This window comes from Nomascus leucogenys, chromosome X (assembly GCF_006542625.1).
Source record: "Nomascus leucogenys isolate Asia chromosome X, Asia_NLE_v1, whole genome shotgun sequence".
NCBI classification, from domain to species: Eukaryota; Metazoa; Chordata; class Mammalia; order Primates; family Hylobatidae; genus Nomascus; species Nomascus leucogenys.
This window is the reverse complement of record NC_044406.1, coordinates 116,193,706-116,215,136: the sequence shown is the minus strand read 5'-3', so window position 1 is coordinate 116,215,136 and position 21,431 is coordinate 116,193,706. Positions and strand designations below refer to the sequence as shown.

The 21,431-nt window shown below is 43.4% G+C and overlaps 1 protein-coding gene across 1 annotated transcript; it reads left to right on the top strand.

Annotated features, from left to right (window-relative positions):
- The first annotated feature begins 15,450 nt into the window (after positions 1 to 15,450).
- On the top strand, positions 15,451 to 16,669 carry GPR119 (G protein-coupled receptor 119). Its single transcript, XM_003262320.2, has one exon. The coding sequence runs from the start codon at positions 15,573 to 15,575 to the stop codon at positions 16,578 to 16,580; it is 1,008 nt and encodes a 335-aa protein (XP_003262368.1). The 5' UTR covers positions 15,451 to 15,572; the 3' UTR covers positions 16,581 to 16,669.
- Positions 16,670 to 21,431: the final 4,762 nt, after the last annotated feature.

Genomic DNA, 21,431 nt, shown 5'->3' with positions numbered 1-21,431 from the left:
AAGGAAAAAAAGGGGGGGCCAGGTGTGGTGGCTCACGCCTGTCATCCCAACACTTTGGGAGGCTAAGGTGGGTGGATCACCTGAGGTCAGGAGTTCAAGACCAGCCTGGCCAAGATGGTGAAACTCTGTCTCTACTAAAAATACAAAAATTAGCCAGGCATGGTGTCACACACCTGTAATCCCAGCTACTCAGGAGGCTGAGGCAGGAGAATCACTTGAACCTGGAAGGCAGAGGTTGCAGTGAGCTGAGATTGCACCACTGCACTCCAGCCTGGGCAGCAGAGTGAGACTCCTTTTTATTTAAAAAAAAAAAAAGAAAGAAAAGAAAAGAAAAAAATTTCCACCCTCATTTTGTAGAGGAAGAAATGAGGCTCAAAGAAATAAATTAACTTGAAAGGTACCCTACCTGCACCCATCAGGTCAGGTTGATTTAATCAGTCCTTACTGAACATCTAGATTTGTCCTGTACAGCTAAGGTCTGTAGACAGGAGTATCAGGGTGGGTCCTCTGCCTTCAAGGAGCGAATATGATAATTAAGGGGACAAGATATATTTGCTTGATAGATTTCAACCAGAAATATCTAGAAACCAGTGGAAGAGATTATTAACATATGTGATTTAACCCATATTGACAGTTTGAATCCATTTTGCACGTGTCCACATCAATACCTGCCCTTGGACCAGGATGTTCTAAAAGTGAAAGTCCAGAGCTGTGCGGCCCAGCTCAGAGCACCAGATATTAGGTCCTTCATAAAAGCATTTTGATGATGATAACAACTGTACCCTCAAGTGGCCCACCATGTAACCAATGTCCTGCTAAGAAGGAGAACAGAGGCTGCATACCAATGACAGTTCCTCCTCATTCATTCTGTATCTGTTCCGCCTTCCCCATTCCAACCCAGCTATTCATTAACTTTGTAAAATTATCTTGGCAATGAAAGCTAAACAGTGACAGATTGCATATGGGGTTTATCTGCTCCTAGGAATCTCAGGTTGCTTAGTTGTGGGTTGAAGTAACCACTGCAGAGTGGTAAACTAGCATGCAGCATTATCTTGCCAACTTCTTCAAATGGCTGTGAAATGAGAGAGTTAAGACTATACCTGGGGATCAGTCATCAGTGTTCCGAGAGAAGCTGAAGCAAAAGGGTAGAATAAGACCAATTTAGATTGAGAACATGAGAAGGCTATTATTACTATGCAGCTGGTAGGTTCAGCAGAGGTATTCTGAAGGTGAGAGAGCTGAATAATGCTCCAGTTTTCCTGGAACTGAGAGGTTTCTGAGACTTCTGACTTTTGGAGCTAAAATTGGCAACCCCAGAACAAACCAGGATGGTTCATCACCCTAGGAGATCCTGAAGTAAATAACGAAGCAAGGAAGTCGGATTTTCCATAGATGTACTTGCATTTGGCAGGAATTGGTAGGTAAGATGATGCCTAGAGATATCCATAAGTCTGGGTTGAAAAGAGGTGGAGATGCAGAGGACCATCTGAACCTAACATCTGAAAGTAGAACCAGGGTTTGGCATCCAAGGTGGCTATAAGTGATCTCCACCAATAACATCCATTTAGCAAATATTCTATGCAGTATTTAGTTCTAGCTTCTGAGGGTAATGCTAAGGTAGTCAAAGGCAGTCCCCACATTCAAGGAAAGGCTGAACTATCTAGCCAGAGTCATCTCCCAACTTCCCACCACCACACCACACCCCCAAACAGTTTTTCCTCCAGACTTCCCTATTTTGGGCAATATTATCATCATTTTCCTGGTTGCCCATGCTCAAAAACATGGGTTTCATATTTCGGTCTTCCCTTTTCTTCACCTCAACATATCCATTCACTCACTAAGTCCTAACAATTGTACTATTGAAGTATCTATAAAATGTGTCTCTTCCAGTCACAGTCCTATCTGAGCCATTAGTACATGCCTCCTAGCTCTTTCAGTACTCTTCTAGCTGCCCCAGCCCCTATTCTCCATTCTTTTCTGTCACTGCTCCCCCACTAAAAAACTCAGCTTAAGGCGGGCTCCACTTCTATCCATTCCCTCAAAGGCCCCTTTCATCATCCCACCTAGGCACCTCTGCTGAGAGAGCCTCATATCCCTGGGCCACCCTCCTCTCTCTCACTGAAATCTGCCCAAGCCCCAAGCCCCCAACAAGTCGTTCATCATGCAGGAAACCTTTCCTGATCTTATGTGCCCACAGTGATGGCTCTCACTTCTGAACTCTGTAACACTACAGAACTCCTTTATGTTCTTCTCCCAGAAAGACTATGAAATCCTGGAAGGTAAAGGCTCTGCATTTATAAGCCTCTCAGAACCTCAAGCCTCAAACATTTTCCTACATACATAGAATGCAACCAATATACTTACTGGTTAATGAAATTGAAAAATGACACAACTATGATTACCTTTAGGAAAACAGATGAGGGTAGGGGTAAAGAAGACTTTATTTTATTTTCCCTTTGTTCATTTCTATATGGTTAGAATTTTCCTTTTTTTATTTTTTTTTTTATTTTATTTTATTTTTGAGACAGAGTCTCACTCTGTCGCCCAGACTGTAGTGCAGTAATGCAATCTTGGCTCACTGCAACCTCCGCCTCCCAGGTTAAGCAATTCTCTTGCCTCAGCCTCCCAAGTAGCTGGGACTACAGGCATGTGCCACCACATGAAGACAGCGAGGAAGCCATGTGAGTGTCTGGGAAAACTGTTGTTCTGAGACACTCTTTTGAGTGTATTTCAGAAACAGCAAGGAGGCCAGGGTGGCTGGAGAGGAGTAGGCAAGGGGGAGAATGATAGATTTTTGTTTATTTGAGAAAATCTTACTTAGTACCTACCATGTACCTGACACTGTTCTAGGTACTTTACATGTATAAATTCATTTACTTCTTGCAACAACCCTATGAGGCAGATATTATTATCCTCATTTGGTAGATGAGAAAACAGAGGCACAGAGAGGTTAGGTTGCTTGCCCTAGGTCACACAGCTGGTAAATGGTAAAACCAGGATTTGAATCCAGGTCATATAGCTCCAAAGTCTGCACTCTTAACCCCTATACACAGGATAAGTTGAGGTAAGGAGAACAGATCAAATGTGACGATGTTGGGTACTGGCTTTGGAATTTACTCAATGTGAGGTAGGGAGTCACCAAAGAACTCTGATCTGATGTACATTTTAGGAGGTTCACCTTAGCTGCTGTGTTGATAACAGACCAGGGAGGGGGCAGGGGGTGCCTACAGTAGAAGCAGGAAGACCACTTTGGAAGCTCTACAATAAATCAGATGACGGATGATGGTGATTTGTCTCCAGGTGACAGCAAAGAAGATGGTGTTCCATGCTGGTATTGTTCCAAACTAAAAAAATATTGTATTTTTAAATAAAAATAAATAAGAACACACATGACACCAACATGAAGGCACATCCTGTGTTTGTCAGTGCCCAGACACTGGCCTAGATGCTGGGGATACTACAGGGAATAAAACCACAAAAGCCAGTACCTGCCCTTGAGCAGCTCACAGTGTTACAAGATAGTTACAGATATAAATAAGTACTTTGTATTCAAGGTGATTAATGTCATATTGAATGTATGAGTGAAATGCCTTTAGAACCAGCTGAGGGATAATTAATTCTGATGCTGGGGGTCAGAGGAAGCTGGGGATGGAAAGTAGATTGTCAGGGAAAGTCACATAGAGTCAGGTGACTGTTGAGCTGAGCCTTGAAAGCAGTCACATGTAGATGGAAGACGCAGGATGGGTACCACACGGAAACAGCATTTCAAGCAGTGGAACCACCAGAGGCAAAAGCATCAAAGTGTGAAAAGTATATGATGTGACCAGGGGATGTGATGGGGCAGAGTGGTAATGGCTGAAGATAAGGACGGAAGAGTTCTGGCCATTTTGTTAAGGGCCTTGTAGATGAAGCCAAGAAGTTCTGATTCTAGCTAGTAGGCAATGAGAAGTGATCATATAGCTCAATCATTCAGGCATTCAGCCAGTCAACCAGCTGACCACTTTTGTTGAGGACTTGCTATAGGCAGATACTGCTTTAGGTGCTGAGAATAGAAAGGTGAACATGCTCACCCTATAAGGAAAACATATATGTGGGGACAAAAACATAATCTGAGCATGTTTCTTTGAGCCTGGGAGTGACATGGTCAATTTTCTCTTTGATCACTTTGGAACCAGTGTGGGGGATGGATTGAAGGCATGCAAGTCTTGATGCTGGGAGATCAGTTAGGATACCAGTTGACTGTGATGAGCAGGAGCAAACAAAGTCAACAGACTTCATAGTCACAACATGCTGATTCAAGTAGATGTGGGTAGTGAGGAAACATCTAAGGATGATGCTTAGGTTTCCAGCTTGAGACACTAGTTGGGTGTGACACACTTTGCTAAGGTAAAACAGGCAAGAAGACTGGTTTGGAAGAAAACTAATGAATTCAATTGGTAAATCAGTTAAAAATACCGGAGGAGTCAATAAAGGAGACTGAGAAGGAGGATGACAGAGGAAGATGAAAAAGCAGGAGAACGTGTATTCTAAAAGAAAAGGGGAGGGGCCCGGTTGTTCACATCTGTAATCCCAACATTTTGAGAGGCCAAGGTGACAGGATTGCTTGAGGCTAGGCATTCAGGACCAACCTGGGCAACATAGTGAGGCCCCCATTTCTACAAAAAATAAAAAAAAAATCCAGGCGTGGTAGTGTGAGCCTATAGTCCTAGCTACTTGGGAGGTTGAGGTGGTAGGATCACTTGGGCCCAGGAGGATGAAGCTGCAGAGAGCTGTGATTGTGCCACTGCACACCACCCTGGGTGACAGAGCAAGACCCTGTCTCTAAAAAAAAACACAAAATTATATTAAAGTAAAAGGGAGTGAAAGGTGATCATTATTGTCAAACACTGCAGAAAAGTTCTCTTGGTAGAAGCACCTTTAATTTTTCAATGTTTTCACCCACTTATTTCAATTGATCCAAAACAACACCATCAGGAAAACTGATTTGAGAGGACCCATAAATCTAACCAGCATGCCATCGTGTACTTACCTTCTCCCATGCTGAAGACTTAAGTGTCAGATGGAAGCAAAACACAAGTCTAAAAGAGTGGATGTGGGCCATACTTTCCTTGTGTTAAGAAAGCAGATTAAGTTTATGTGTTTATAAGTTCTGTTCCTTAATTGTAAGTTGCCTGGGAATAAGAAAATAAGAAATGATGCATTGTATTAACGGAAGATCTTATTGACTCTTCCAGGGATATTGACTTAGGATACATGCATGATCTTTAGGGAGTCTGCGAGGACCCTGAATTTGTGTGTACGATGTGTTTACATGTGAACATGTGCATTTTTTAGAAAGTCCATAGCTCCCATAAGATTCTGAAATAGTTCCATAGTTCAAAAACAATAGCTAAGGACAATTGATTTAGAGCATCTAATGATTACCTATGAATTACCGTCATCCACAGATAACTGAGAGCAGTTTGCAAAGCTTAGCAAGCAGGTGTTGTAGTAGAATTCTCGTGAGTTATGTGAGTCAGAGATAGATAAATTGGAAGCACAGTTGCACTGCCTTGAGCTCCCCCGTGGCTCAGCACAGCTGCTTGCCCCCAGCAATCTGATGCTTATGTAGACTCTTGAGGGATTGGAAAAAGAATCCCAAACTCTTGAGGAGGAGGAGGCCAAGTTGCCTCCAGGGGTGAGTATGCCTTCTAAAAGACGCACAACAAATGTCTTTTACCACCTGCCTGTTATTGTTCACCTTTCCTCCACTGCCTAAGCCAATGCAGCGATTTTCCATACCTCAAGCAGCACAACTTCAGAAGCTGCCAAGATTCTTGATGAGCTGATTAAAAAGGAGAATCTAGTTCCAGGGAAGAAAGGGAGAAAGTAGAGAAAAAAAAGTGCTGGAGGAGCATATGTCTCTAGTTCTGGTAGAACCCACCTGTAATCACAAATCACATTTACTCTAAATTCATAATGTGAAGTTCCCATTGGCATGCAGTCCTAAAGGGCATGCTAGCTGGACTGAACCAAATGGGACAATCAGATCTGGTGGGAGGAGAAGTAGCACTGGGCAGATCTAACTGGAGCTGAATGTAAAAGTATTTTTCAGGGATAACAGGAACCTACCTAGAGCAAGAGTTCCCAAATGGTCATCACAATTTCACCTAGGCAGGTCAGTCCCCCCAGTGACTAGTGCCCACTCCCTGTTCTCCAAAATATTCCTTGCATGGGCAGCTTTTACCCTCCTCTTATTCATTTTCACTGTTCTGAGCCAGAGTTTTCCTGGGGTGCTCTGTTGCCTGAGGTGAAGAAGCCAGTTGCCGGGAGTGCTAGATGAAACACTGATCCAAGGTATAGGAGATGGTCTACAAATTAGGGAAAGGAATGAGTGGGCCACAGCTCAAAGAAGCCAGATCACCAAGACATGACACTGTAAAGACCAGAGCGCATGAGTGCTCGGGGACAAGCTGACGGACAATGCTAAGCTTCTAGAGAAGAAGCACAGGATGGGTCTGTCTTGGCTCAAATCACAATGATGTTGCATGAAGGCTGGCAGCATTCTACCCTGGAATGGCAGGAGGTGGCATCCTTCTTGAGGGTGGATGCAGGTTTTCAAGGCTATAGTATGATGCCACACAGCTTGCATTCCATCTCTGGTCAGCAACTTACATTCTGGAGAGAACAGGTGGGACACATAGAGCTTGGCAGACCTGGGTTCAAATCCCTTCTACCACTTGCTCGGTATAGAAACTTGGGCAATTTAATTAGCTTCAATTAACTTTTTTGTGGTAGCCTTCCCAAGTTATGAAATGGTGATAATATCACCTCTTAGAGATCTTGCAAGGATTGTGATAAGAGGTGAATATTACTAATATTAATAATAATATATTCTTTTCACATTCCAAATACTCCCAGCCATTGTTACAAACCCCCTGACCCCTTCTGCAACCCACAAATCTTACCCCCTAGTGAATGAAACCAGTTCTTCCTTAGGAAAAAGGTGGAAATCGCTTTCTGAGAGTTGGAGGGCTGCTATATAAAACTCAGCCTAGCATGACCCCCTGACTGGTATCTTTCTTGAAGAATACACTTCAAGAAAGATTTGCAATGAAGAAAGCTAGAAACATTAATTGAATATATATTTTCTCCCCTCACCCCACCCCATTCCACAAGCCATGGACATTGGCCAAAAAGGTACGTGTGTTTTTACTCAACTCCTATTCTGCAGGGGAAGGATTTCAGCCTACTAGTTGTAACTATATACATCCTTTTTTTAATGGAGCAAGAAGGTTCTGAGTCCTGAGTGACAAATGGAAATGTCCCTGAAGAGCTACTCTGGCTTGCATGAGTCCCAGCTAAGATGCAACAAATTCAGAGCAACCCAGAAGTGCGAAAAGTGTCCTATTTATCCAGCTAAACAGGAGCAGAGCCTTTCCAAGGATTACTTTCTCCCTGCAGAGTGCCCTCTGCTGGGCTTCCTGGCCACTGGCATTTTGGCATCTCAGGCCAACAATGCTGCTGTTTCCTGGCTATGTAGGAACATTTGTAGTATTGCAACCAAATGCCTCTTGGGCAGTAGCCACCGCCAAGCAGCAATATAACCAGGACCCAGTTTTTGAATTGTCTCCACATACTAACTCTTGAAACCAATGTATTAATTTCCTATTGCCGCTGTAACAAATTACCACAAACTTTGTGGCTTAAAACAACACAAATCTATTATCTTCCAGTTCTCGAGGTCAGAAGTCTGAAATCAGTTTCACTGGGCTAAAGTCAGAGTGTTGGCAGGGCTGATTCCTTCTGGAAGCTCTAGGACAGGATTCCTTGCCTTGCCTTTTCTGACTTCCAGAGGCCTCTTGAATCCTTGGCATGTGATCCCTTCCTTGCATCACTCCAACCACTGGCATCTGTCATCACATCTCCAAAACTGCCCACTCTGATCTCCTGACTCCCTGTTGTAAGGACCCTTATAACACTGGGCTCACAGGGATGATATCACTGGGCTCACAGGAAAAATCCAGGATAATCTCTCCGTCTCAAAATCCTCAGCTTAATCACATCTGCAAACTAGCTTTTGCCAAGTAAGGTCATATATTCATAGATTCCAGGGATTAGGATGTGGACATCTATGCGGGGGGGCATTATTCAGCCTACCACACCCAGGCTTCTGCAACATCAAAAAGACCATTGGGCCAAGAGTAAGGAGAACTGGATTCCAAATCCCAGCTCTGCCACCCTTTCCTAGTTGGGTAACCTTGGGCAGGTCCCTTTATCTCTCCAAGCCTCAGCTTCTTTACTTATGAAATGGAGATGAGATAATAACCCATAGCTCACAACATGTTATTGAATGTATGAAAAGCTCTTTCCTATCATAGTAACTAACATAGAATAGGCACTCCATAAACCTGCTGTATAGGCAATGTTTGTGTGGGGTGGCAGGATTAGTAGTTAGAAGGCTACAGTAATAGTGCAGATGAAAGATTATAATAAAGTACTGAATGAAAGAGGCAATAGCAAGAATGGTAAGCAGGAGTGATAAGATAAATGGAGAGGTGCACATGAGTCCAGATTTATACATTTCCTTGGGCTTAGGGTAAAATGAGCCTCATTTTCCATGATCATTGGACTTTATTAACAAAGAAAGGCTTCTACTACTTCTCAGCCTAACGGCCTTAAAAAAAACCCAAATATAAAAGTGTCAGCTTGAAGGCCAGCGGTGATAGGATGTGCAAAGGCACAGAGACACAAACTGGTAACAAAAGGGGACAGGATGTAATCTCTGTGATTGACATGAGACGGGATGAACTCTTGGTGGCTGTCCACAGGTCTCACACAAGCTGCTGGCCTGTATGTCGATTTCCAACATCTTCCACTTAGAAGTGGTGTAGCCCTGGGGAAATAAGTCACCCTCTCTGTGTGCCTTGATTTCCTAACCTGTAAAATCAAGGCATGAATAGTACCTACCTTACAAAATTGTCGTGAAGGTTAAATGAAAATCCATGTTGTATATTTAGCACAGTACCTGGCACTTAAAGGCCCCATAAATGTTAGCTGGTATCATCCATTGCTGCAAGAAGACTCAGATGCCCCAGAAGGATAGGGCTATTTCCTCAAAGCGCCCCCCACTCCAAGAAGAGCCTCAAATACTGATTCTCCCACCCTGTCATGTCCTACATTTCTTTCAATCCACACACACCCCTCTCTTTACAGTTGTAGCCCAGGCCAGTAACAGCAATATGAATAAAAGGAAACACACATCCTCTCTGTCTCTGTCTCTGTCTCTCTCTCTCTCTCTTTCTCTTTCATGTATATATGTATGTGTTATTTTAATATATATAATGTGTATACTATATAGTGTACATATGTATCTGTGTATTTTGTATATAACATATATATTACATATATACAATAGTGTATATATGTATGTGTATATATAAATATATACAGTTCTGTGGCACATAATGATGTTTCAGTCAACAATGGACCACGTATATGATAGTGGTCCCATAAGATTATAATACTGTATTCTTACTGTACCTTTTCTCTGTTTAGATATATTTAGATACACAAATACTTACCATTGTGTAATAATTACAGTATCCAGTACAGCAACAAGCTATAGGTTTGTAGCCTAGGAGAATAGGCCATACCATATACCCTAGATGTACAGTAGGCTATACCATCTAGGTTTGTGTAAGTACTGTGATGTTAACACAATGACAAAATTGCCTAATGATGCATTTCTTAGAACATATCTCTATTATTAAGAGATGTGTGACTATAGATATTTGCGTGGGTGTGCACTCACACACACATGCACTTTTATGTTGTTTGGAAAATCCCTTTGCAAAATGGTGCCTGGGTTGGAACAGGGAGAGGTAGTTAAGGGGCATGTTTGTTTCTTTTGAAATTACATAGATACATTCTTGCTGTGAAAATATATGACAAGTTATCCGGCGCGGTGGCTTACGCCTGTAATCCCAGCACTTTGGGAGGCCAAGGCAGGCGGATCATCTGAGGTCAGGAATTTGAGACTAGCCTGGCCAACATGGTGAAACCCCGTCTCCACTAAAAATACAAAAATTAGCAGGGCGTGGTGGCGGGTGCCTGTAATCCCAGCTACTCAGGAGGCTGAGGCAGGAAAATCTCTTGAACCCAGGAGGCGGAGGTTGCAGTGAGCCAAGATCGTGCCTCTGCACTGCAGCCTGGGTGACAGAATGAGACCCTGTCTCAAAATAATAATAATAATAAAATATTATATATTTTATATATATATACGACAAGTAAAAAGTATTCAAAGCAAATCGTGACTCTTCAGCCCCCACCAATCCCATTCCCTCCTCAAAGTTATTCACTCTTTGTTAATAGTCTCTTTTCTATGCATTCTGTTCATCTACATCCACATATATTTGGGTTTGGGGGTTTTTTCATAAGTAAGCCAAGACTCTAGAAACTGATTTGTGATTTGTCAATCAACAACGTATCTTGGAAGTCTCTTTATATCAGTACATATAAGCCTATCCCATTCTTTTCACATTGCTGCATAATATTTTATAGTAATATATGTGCCAGTCTAGTCATTCAGGAAGAGGTATTTATTAAATATCACTACACCTTTGTCCTTAGGCAAGATGCAGCTAAATCATCACAGGCAGATGGCTGATCTAGGCACCATGAGAAATTAGGCCTGGCTTATCCTGGCTACCTTCCTAGAGCTCCTCTCCCAGGAGCCTGGTTCCAATGGCAGACTGTTGAAGGGGGGTTTGGGAAGGAAGAGATCCATGCAGCAAAGAATACCAGCGTGGTAGGTAGAAAAATGTCCCCCAACACAGATGTCCGTGTCTTAATCTTAGGAACCTGTGAATATGTGACTTCACATGGCAAAAGGTACTTGCAGATGTGATTAAGGATCCTGAAATGGAGGAGTTATCCTGGATTGTCCAGGTGGACCCAATGTCATCGCAAGGGTCCTTTAAAAAGGGGAACAGGGGTCCGGGTGTGGTGGCTCATGTCTGTAATCCCAGCACTTTGGGAGGCCCTGGCGGGCGGATCACGAGGTCAGGAGTTCGAGACCAGCCTGACCAACATGGTGAAACCTCCGTCTCTACTAAAAATACAAAAAAAATTAGCTGGGCGTGGTGGCGCATGCCTCTAATCCCAGCTACTCAGGAGGCTGAGGCAGGAGAATCGCTTGAACCCGGGAGGCAGAGGTTGTGGTGAGCCAAGATGGCGCCACTGCACTCCAGTCTGGGTGACAGAGTGAGACTTTGTCCCAAAAAAAAAAAAAAAAGGGAAACAGGAAGGTCAGAGAAGAAGACGTGACCATGGAGTGATGTGTCCAGGAGCCTAGGAATGCAAGCAGCCTCTGAGAGCTGAAAAAGATAAGGAAATGGACTCTTTCCTAGAGCCTCCTGAAGGAACACAGCTCAGCTGACACCTTGACTTCAGCCCTGTAAGACCCACTTTGGACTTCTGACCTTGATAATTGTAAGATACTACATTCCTGTTAAGTCAGTTTGTGGTAGTTCATTACAGCAGCAAAAGAAAACTAATACAGCTAGACACCTGAGAGTAGGAGAGAGGCAAAGATAAATGTGCATGCAGATCACCTAGAGATCTTGTTAAACTGCAGACTATTTCACTAGGTCTTGAATAAGGCCTGAGATTCTGCATTTCTTCTTTCTTTCTTTTTTTTTTTTTTTTTTGAGACATAGTATCACTCTGTCACCCAGGCTGGAGTGCAGTGGCGCGATCTTGGCTCACCACAACCTCCGCCTCCCAGGTTCAAGCAATTCTCCTGCCTCAGCCTCTCGAGTAGCTAGGATTACAGATGCCCATCACCACACCCAGCTCATTTTTGTATTTTCAATAGAGACGGGGTTTCGCCATGTTGGCCAGGCTGGTCTTGAACTCCTGACCTCAGGTGATCTGCCCACCTCAGCCTCCCAAAATGCTGGGATTACAGGTGTGAGCCAGTGCGCCCAGCGGAGCTTCTGCATTTCTAACAAGCTCTCAGGTCATAACAATGCTTCTGATACACACTTTGATTAACAATGTGTTAATTTGATTAGCAGAGACTAGAAGACACTGGATACCCATGTAACATTTTACACTTTATGAAGCCTTTTCATAACTATCAAACCTCATTTTTAAAAATTTATTTATATTTATTTATTTTTATTATACTTTAAGTTCTGGAATACATGTGCAGAATGTGCACGTTTGTTACATAGGTATACATGTGCCATGGTGGTTTGCTGCCCCCATCAATCCATCATCTACATTAGGCATTTCTCCTAATGCTATCCCTTCCCTTGCCCCCCACCCGCCCAACAGACCCCTGGTGTGTGATGTTCCCCTCCCTGTGCCCATATGTTCTTCAGCTCCCACTCATGAGTGAGAACATGTGGTGTTTGGTTTTCTGTTCCTATGTTAGTTTGCTGAGAATGATGGTTTCCAACTTCATCCAAGTCCCTGCAAAGGACATGAACTCATTCTTTTTTATGGCTGCATAGTATTCCATGATGTATATGTGCCACATTTTCTTTATCCAGTCTATCATTGATGGGCATTTGGGTTGGTTCCAAGTCTTTGCTATTGTGAATAGTGCTGCAATAAACATATGTGTGCATGTGTTTTTATAGTAGAATGATTTATAATCCCTTGGGTATATACCCAGTAATGGGATTGCTGGGTCAAATGGTATTTCTGGTTCTAGATCCTTGAGGAATCACCACACTGTCTTCCACAATGGCAGAACTAATTTACATCCCACCAACAGTGTAAAAGCATTCCTATTTCTCCACATCCTCTCCAGCATCTGTTGTTTCCTGACTTTTTAATAATTGCCATTCTAACTGGCGTGAGATGGTATCTCATTGTGGTTTTGATTTGCATTTCTCTAATGACCAGTGATGATGAGCATTTTTTCATATGTTTGTTGGCTGCATAGATGTCTACTTTTGAAAAGTGTCTGTTCATATCCTTCACCCACTTTTTGATAGGGTTGTTTTTTTCTTGTAAATTTGTTGAAGTTCCTTGTAGATTCTGGATATTAGCCCTTTGTCAGATGAATAGATTGTAAAAATTTTCTCCCATTTTGTGGGTTGCCTGTTCACTCTGATGATAGTTTCTTTTACTGTGCAGAAGCTCTTTAGTTTAATTAGATCCCATTTGTCAATTTTGGCTTTTGTTACCATTGCTTTTGGTGTTTTAGTCATGAAGTCTTTGCCCATATCATACCTCATTTTATCATCCTCACAGCCTTGTGATATAACTATGACTGTCCCCATGTTACCAATGAGGAAACCAAAGACAGTGGTTCTCAACCCTGGCTGAATATTAGAATCACCCAAGGAACTTTTAAAACTCCCATTGCACAGGTACCACCCAGAAAAATTATGTTAGAATCTCTTGGCGTGTGGCCCAAACATCAGTATTTTTTGGAATCACCAGGTGATTCCAATGCACAGCTAAGGGTAAGAACCATTGCACTAGAGCAGTGCATCTGAAAGTGTGGTCCCTGAGCAAGTAACAGCAGTATCTGGGAACTTGTTAGAAATGCAGATTCTGGTCGGGCACGGTGGCTCATGCCTGTAATCCCAACACTTTGGGAGGCCGAGACAAGGGGGTCACCTGAGGCCAGGAGTTCGAGACTGGCCTGGCCAACACGGTGAAACCTCATCCCTACTAAAAATACAAAATTAGCTGGGCGTGGTGGCTGCACACCTGTAACCCCAGCTACTCGGGAGGCTGAGGCAGGAGAATTGCTTGAACCTGGGAGGTGGAGGTTGCAGTGAGCTGAGATCACAACATTGCACTCCAGTCTGGGCGACAAGAGCAAAACTCCTTCTCAAAAAAAAAAGGAAAGAAAGAAATGCAGATTCTCAGACTCACCAATGACCTGAAACTCTGGGAGTAGGGCCCAAGAACCTGGGTTTTAAGACACCCTCCAGGTGATTCTGATACACTCTCAAGTTTGAACATGGGTTTGAAAAGGGCTAACTTGACTCCGTGGAGTCAAGAGCTGGGGAAACCCAAGCACACCTTAGGTCCAGGTATAAAATTAGGCTAGGTTCTAAGCAACTGGAATCAATTTCCTAATGGACGTACCAAAGAATAAGAACTGTTTTCAGGATGGCAACTAGAATACTGAGTCCCCACAACACAGTCTTTCTGATCCTTTTTTAGGAGAGACATCTGCCAAAGGCCCTCTCAGACTGTCAAAACATCCTGGAATATATTTGCGTCCAACTCTGCACCTTGTTCTCTATTCCCTCACTTCAAACACTAACCTTTCCCATTTGTGCTCTCACCTGAACTGAGTAAATAAGCTTCTAACCACTCTTCTCCCCACCCCTCTCTTCTTGGTATCCAAGATAAGAGTGGCAGGCGAAAGGGTAGTTCTAATGTACCCAAGCAAATGGATACACATCCTAAAACAAGAGTGACTTATGCAGCTGCCCCTCTGGAGTGCATCTCACCTGCTTCGGCAACACAGTCGCCCTTTGGTCTAACCTCCCCCCCCAACCGCCCCCACGTTCCTATTCCTGGAAAATGGAAAATTCCATAGCCAAACATCAAGCAGACACTTCCCAGAATGCAGCTCATCTCCTCTTCTCCTCCCACAGAGATACCTCGGGTCTATAGGATTGAGAAAGGCAAGCCCAGCAGCCACTACTCACTGACCAGACCTGGCCCAACATACTGCAGAAATAATTATCAATGAGTATACTTGAGAGACAGCAGCGCGAGGTGGCGAATGGGCTCTAAACTGAATGACAGCTGTTAACAGTTTTGGGCCCTGTTTTTCCTGTCCTGAATCCTCAACTCAGTTCCTAGGGATGAGAAACGGGGGAACAGCACGCCCTACTTGAGAGAATTAGAATTTGAGGCGCTAGGAAGCAAAAGGTAAGAGACAGCTTAAATGTGTGGTAGCACTCCTGAAAGTATGCTGGGGCCCCTCAGAAAGCTCACCTGCCCTCACTTCCCACTTCAACTGATTATGAGCATCTTGCTTGATTAAAAGCAATTCATAATAGTAATTGAGAATTAGTTATTAAGAAAAAGCTTAATTAAGCTGAGATTAATTATTTAAGCTGGTACTCAAGGTTTTGGAAGAAAAGTAGAAATTTAATGTCAAGGTATGGAGGAAGAAAAAAGTATGATTGGAGTCAATTATATCTTTTGACAGACAGGAGACCTGATGAATGTCCCTGTCCCTCCAGAGTCCCTGAAGCACCAATGAAGGGAGAGGGCCTGGCGAGACAGCATGTACAGGTACTTGGGAGTTGTCTAGTAACTTGGTGGTTGGAGGGGGAGGGACTAGTTCAGGGCCCAGGGGGAGGTCTATACTGAAGTTGCTGCCTTTAGAGAGCTGGAGAGGCAGGAGGCTGAGGACTGAAAAGAGAGGGTAATTCTTCATGACCTGTAGGATCCCAAAGATGGCGACCTGCCAGCCTGGACTGCCAGTGAAGGCCAGAATCGTGCTCTAGCTCTGAACCCACAGCTCCTCTTCCCCTGGCCCATGAGAATTTCAGCTGGAGAGACAGCATGCCCTGGTAAGTGAAGTCCTGCCACTTCAAGACATGGAATCATCTTTCTCATTTGGAGTGATCCTTGCTGTCCTGGCCTCCCTCATCATTGCTACTAACACACTGGTGGCTGTGGCTGTGCTGCTGTTGATCCACAAGAATGATGGTGTCAATCTCTGCTTCACCTTGAATCTGGCTGTGGCTGACACCTCGATTGGTGTGGCCATCTCTGGCCTACTCACAGACCAGCTCTCCAGCCCTTCTCGGCCCACACAGAAGACCCTGTGCAGCCTGCGGATGGCATTTGTCACTTCCTCCGCAGCTGCCTCTGTCCTCACGGTCATGCTGATCACCTTTGACAGGTACCTTGCCATCAAGCAGCCCTTCCGCTACTTGAAGATCATGAGTGGGTTCGTGGCCGGCGCCTGCATTGCCGGGCTGTGGTTAGTGTCTTACCTCATTGGCTTCCTCCCACTCGGAATCCCCGTGTTCCAGCAGACTGCCTACAAAGGGCACTGCAGCTTCTTTGCTGTATTTCACCCTCACTTCGTACTGACCCTCTCCTGCGTTGGCTTCTTCCCAGCCATGCTCCTCTTTGTCTTCTTCTACTGCGACATGCTCAAGATTGCCTCCATGCACAGCCAGCAGATCCGAAAGATGGAACATGCAGGAGCCATGGCTGGAGGTTATCGACCCCCACGGACTCCCAGTGACTTCAAAGCTCTCCGCACTGTGTCTGTTCTCATTGGGAGCTTCACTCTATCCTGGACCCCCTTCCTTATCACTGGCATTGTGCAGGTGGCCTGCCAGGAGTGTCACCTCTACCTTGTGCTGGAACGTTATCTGTGGCTGCTCGGCGTGGGCAACTCCCTGCTCAACCCACTCATCTATGCCTATTGGCAGAAGGAGGTGCGACTGCAGCTCTACCACATGGCCCTAGGAGTGAAGAAGGTGCTCACCTCATTTCTCCTCTTTCTCTCAGCCAGGAATGGTGGCCCAAAGAGGCCCAGGGAAAGTTCCTGTCACATCGTCACTATCTCCAGCTCAGAGTTTGATGGCTAAGACGGTAAGGGCAGATAAGTTTCAAAGTGCCTTTCTCTTCCCCACTCTGGAGCCCCAACTAGATCAGCAGGAGCTAGGGGGATGAGAGCACTTGCTTCAGGCAATTGACCCCTGTCCCAGCATCCCCCACCCCCAGACTGAGAGGTAACTGAGGCAGGGTCCTGACTTTCTTCTATAATCAGTTTCCCCATTTTCAAATCGCCACTCCTCCCTGTCCTTCTTTTGAAATAAGCCTGTCTCTGGTGTACAGGTACACTTGCTTAAAGCAAGAAATGTACTGCTAAAAAGATGCTTATAGATCAAATTCTATTTTTGAGTATACCAGAGCAGCACTGTCCAACAGAAATATAACGTGAGCCACACGCATAATTTTACATGTTCTAGTAACTGTGTTATAAAGGTAAAAAGAAACAGGCAAAACTAATATTTCATTTATCCCAATGTAACCAATATATTGTTTTCAACATGTCATCAATATAAAAATTATGCTGGTTTTTTTTCATACTAAGTCCTTGAGATCTGGTGTGTATTTTGCCCTTACAAAACATCTCAGTTTAAACTAGCCATATTTCAAATGCTCAGTAGCCACATGTGGCTAGTGGCTCCCATACTGAACAGCACTAGAGAAATGAGGTTCTGTTATTTTTAAGTGTTTACTATAGTGACTTACTACAGTAATTGCTTTGGCAAGGTGAGGAGTCCCTCCTCCTCCTGCCCTTACTGATATTAATCAGAGATCTTATATGGTGAATGTGCCTAAAAGGTAGAAACCTCAATTCCTCTAAAGCTTGTCTTTTCGCACACCTCATGATGTTTAAAATAGGCTATTTCCCAAAGAAACACTATCTTGTGATTATTTCTGCTGTTACCAGTCCCAATCCACCACCTTTTAACTCTCTGCTGCCCCTTCCCTTAAGATGGCCTCATATGTCACTTGTGGCTACTTGCTGATGACAATGCTGGATCACAAATTCTGAGGCACTGGGAGGGAAGAGAGAGAGAAAAAATGTGGGTACCAAGGCAGGCACAGCCAAACTCTCCAGACTGGAGCCACTTTGCTCCTCAGGGCTCCTTCCACTTACTCCCAATTTTGCATTTCCCTAAGAGACTGTTGCACAGGAGACCAGCTGAGGTGCAGGTGCCTCATCCTCCTTTCCATGGGGTACAGAAAATGACAAGGTTGGCAGATGGGAAGTATGCTCAGTTTCTCTCTGGGCAACCTGGCAGCAAAAAATCAAGAATAGAATGGTGAAGACACTCAGGAACCACTCTCTGCCTTTCTGACTTTCCCTGTAACCCTCTCCAAAACCTCCTGGTCTCCACAGTGGATTGCTAGAGAGTTTGGCTCTCAAGACCTTAAACTGTAATATTGCCCCAGAAAGCTGCCGAGTTGACAACAAAAGAGGGCAAGAAGAAACCAAACCAGTATGGATTAACTTGCCTAGGATTTGGTACTGAATTAGGTACCAAATTAGGTACCAACCTTAGGTTGGTTAATCCCTCAATATCCCTAAATTAATGACCTGAGGATGCATTTGAATCCAACGTGTAATGGCTAATTCCAAGAGGCCCTTGAAATTTTTCATTCTAATCACAAATTATAATGTTTAGACCTGGATGGAATCCAGCCACCCTCCTTTCAAAGGATGTCACCACACCACTATGCTTTGCACTCAGATTTTCTTAATTCCCCTTAGTCTTAGATTAACTCCCAGCTTTCTTTCCTCAGTCATTCAGAGGATAATGATCATCCCTTTCAGTTTCCCTACTCTTGAAAATTTCCTTCTCCCTACCTTCACCCTATATCTTCTTCAGCCCAAATGGTCTGTTTCTCATTGATCTATTCTACTACGTACACATCAACCCACCTTTGGTAAATTTTTTGCAGTCGCTTTACTTACCAGTCTGGCCCAGAGGAGAAACATGCCTGCTTTCACCATAGCAAGCATCGTGTTCCTACAACTGAAGAACTTTTTGACTCTCAAGTGGATGATGGAACCCAATATGCCTTGAAATGCTGAGCATCCAGCAAGTACCAGGCCAGCAATAAGGCACATTCTTGGATTGTATTATGAGTTACTGGGAACTAGGTAAAATACGAATAACTGGATTTTGGACAAAATTGAAAGCAGGCTCAAACCAATGCCCTCCTTACTGGTGGTTCAAAGCTTAAATCCTGGCCTTGCTACAAAGGACTGATCTTGCCAAGGTAATATAAGCAAGGTGGAATGAAAATTAAAGTTAATTATGAAGCCAAGGTCCTTTTAGAAAAAAAAAAAGGAAATTAGCCTGATTTAATCATTCCACGTTTTAAACATATATCAACATCACATTGTACCCCATGTAATATATACAATTATTTGTCAATTAAAAATAATATATATATATAAGTACAGAAAAGCAGGAGGGGAGGGGAGGCCAGGTGATCAGTGTGTTATTAGGTTCAATCTAAGAAACTCTGCTACCCCTGGGAGTCAGTATGTGCAATGGAAAAATCACAGGTCTTGAAATCCAACAGACCAGTGTTCAAATGATAATTCTGTGATTTAAATTCTCAAACTGGATCTCTCATTCATCAAACTGGGGTAATAATGCCTACTTTACATGGTTATATTGAAGATTAACTCAGATAATGTATATGTAAATATCTAGTAAACTACAGCATATTGTTAGTGCTCAAAAATGTCAGTTCTCTTCCTCTTCTTTAAACACCCTGAACTAAACAGTCAGTTGACCCATTTAAGGGAGTCCCTCATATTCAGATATTATGACATACAGGACAAGGACAATTGGACTCAGAACTGTAAATTCCTCAACCCCTGAATAAGATTTTTAAAAATGAGTGATGAGAGGTGATTCAGGTTGAAAAAGACAAACAATAAATCTAATACCTTAGCAGTATCAAGACACAGCAGATACAAACAAGGCACTGGCACTAGTATGGTAATTGGATTTAAGAGTAATCACAATTAAAAAACACTGCGTTTGGCTGGGCATGGTGGCTCACACCTGTAATCCCAGCATGTTGGGAGGCTGAGGCAGGTGGATCACGAGGTCAGGGGTTCAAGACCAGCCTGACCAATATGGTGAAACCCTGTCTCTACTAAAAATACAAAAATTAGCCAGGCACAATGGCAGGCGCCTGTAATCCCAGCTACTCAAGAGGCTAAGGCAGGAGAATCGCTTGAACCTGGGTGGCAGAGGTTGCAGTGAGCCAAGATCGCACCACTGCACTCCAGCCTGGGTGGCAGAGTGAGACTCCGTCTCAAAACAACAACAACAACAACAACAACACTACTGTGCTTAATAAGCCACCAAGAGCAGAGATACAGGATGCTATACAAAAGTCTAATGGCTTTCTTTGATGCAGGCTCCTTCACAGATAAGAGAATGTACTGGAAACATTTAGATTTCATTCATACATCTGATGTTGTCTCCTGATAGGCTTACCAAGAAGCCAGATTCAGTTCAGCAAGGTGATCAAAACATCCCAGATATTAATACCTTGTAGGATGCAATGTAGGCCAATCAGTCCCATTTATTATTTCCATGAACAGCTTACTGTGAATTTGTGGTGTTTTTGTTTTAAGAGACAGGGTCTCGCTCATTACCCAGGCTGGAGTGCAGTGGTGCGATCATGGCTCACTGTAGCTTCAACTTCCCAGACTCAAGCGATCCTCCCACCTCAGCTTCCTAAGTAACTGGGACCACAGGCACATGCCACCATGCCCAGCTAATTTATTTATATTTTGTAGAGACAGGGTCTCCCTATGTTGTTCATGATAGTCTTGAGTGATCCTCCCACCTCAGCCTTTCAATGTGCTGTGATTACAGGAGGAAGCCGCTGCACCAGGCTGAATTTGTAATTAAAATCGTAACATGACTAAGTTTTATATTAATTCCTTAGGTAGGAAAGGTTATACATATCAACACCTCAATTTCAGAGGACTATTCTCAAAGAACATAAGGATACTATAGGCCTCTGTATAGAGGTGTTTTAAGTGGTTTCACAAGTGTTAGAGGCAGGTTGCCCTGACCAACACACTCCTGCTTGTCCATATGTCCAGTGTCAGCCAGAGATAGCCTTGGGATATCTTCTCCCTAGAAGGAGAAGTGTTAACTGGTTCAAATGGGAATGGAACTCATGACCTTGATTTCATTCCCATCATGCTCAGTCACTGGCCAAACTGAATAGAGACCAGTGAAAACAGCAGGCACAAGATACTTAAGGACACACACAGAATCAGCAAAAACAAGAATAGCAATGGACCCAATGACAGACCACAACTCCTCGGCTACTGTCAGCCACTCAATTCTGTGGCTCCTTCAGTATTTTCCACGTCATCCTTCAAACTGCTGACAGGTCTGGAATTTCCTCCTTTTAATTAAAAAATCTTCACTTGTTATTTCTGCAATCTTATAAATTAAATGATGGTGACTACAAATGCCAATCGTCATGCATTCATTCGTCTGTCCATCCACTTACCTATCTCACAAACATTGAGAGCTATGTGCTAAAATTGCCCCAGCTTTGCTGGGATATCTTCTAGAGGTATAGATTGATACATAAATGATGTTTACTATTTCTTTTACGATTATAAAAACAACTTTTGTTCATTAAAAAAATTTTGCAAACATAGGAAATCACAAAGTTACCAATAATTATACTATCCAGAGATGACCACTGTTATTCTCCTTCATCTGTTTTTTTCACTTAACATTATATTGTGTATATTTTCCTATGTCATCAAGTCTTTTTCAAAAACACAACTTGTAATGGTTGCATGCTTTTTCAACAAATGGTATAATACTTTAACTATTTCCCTGTAGCTGTGCTAAAACTTAGGTTAT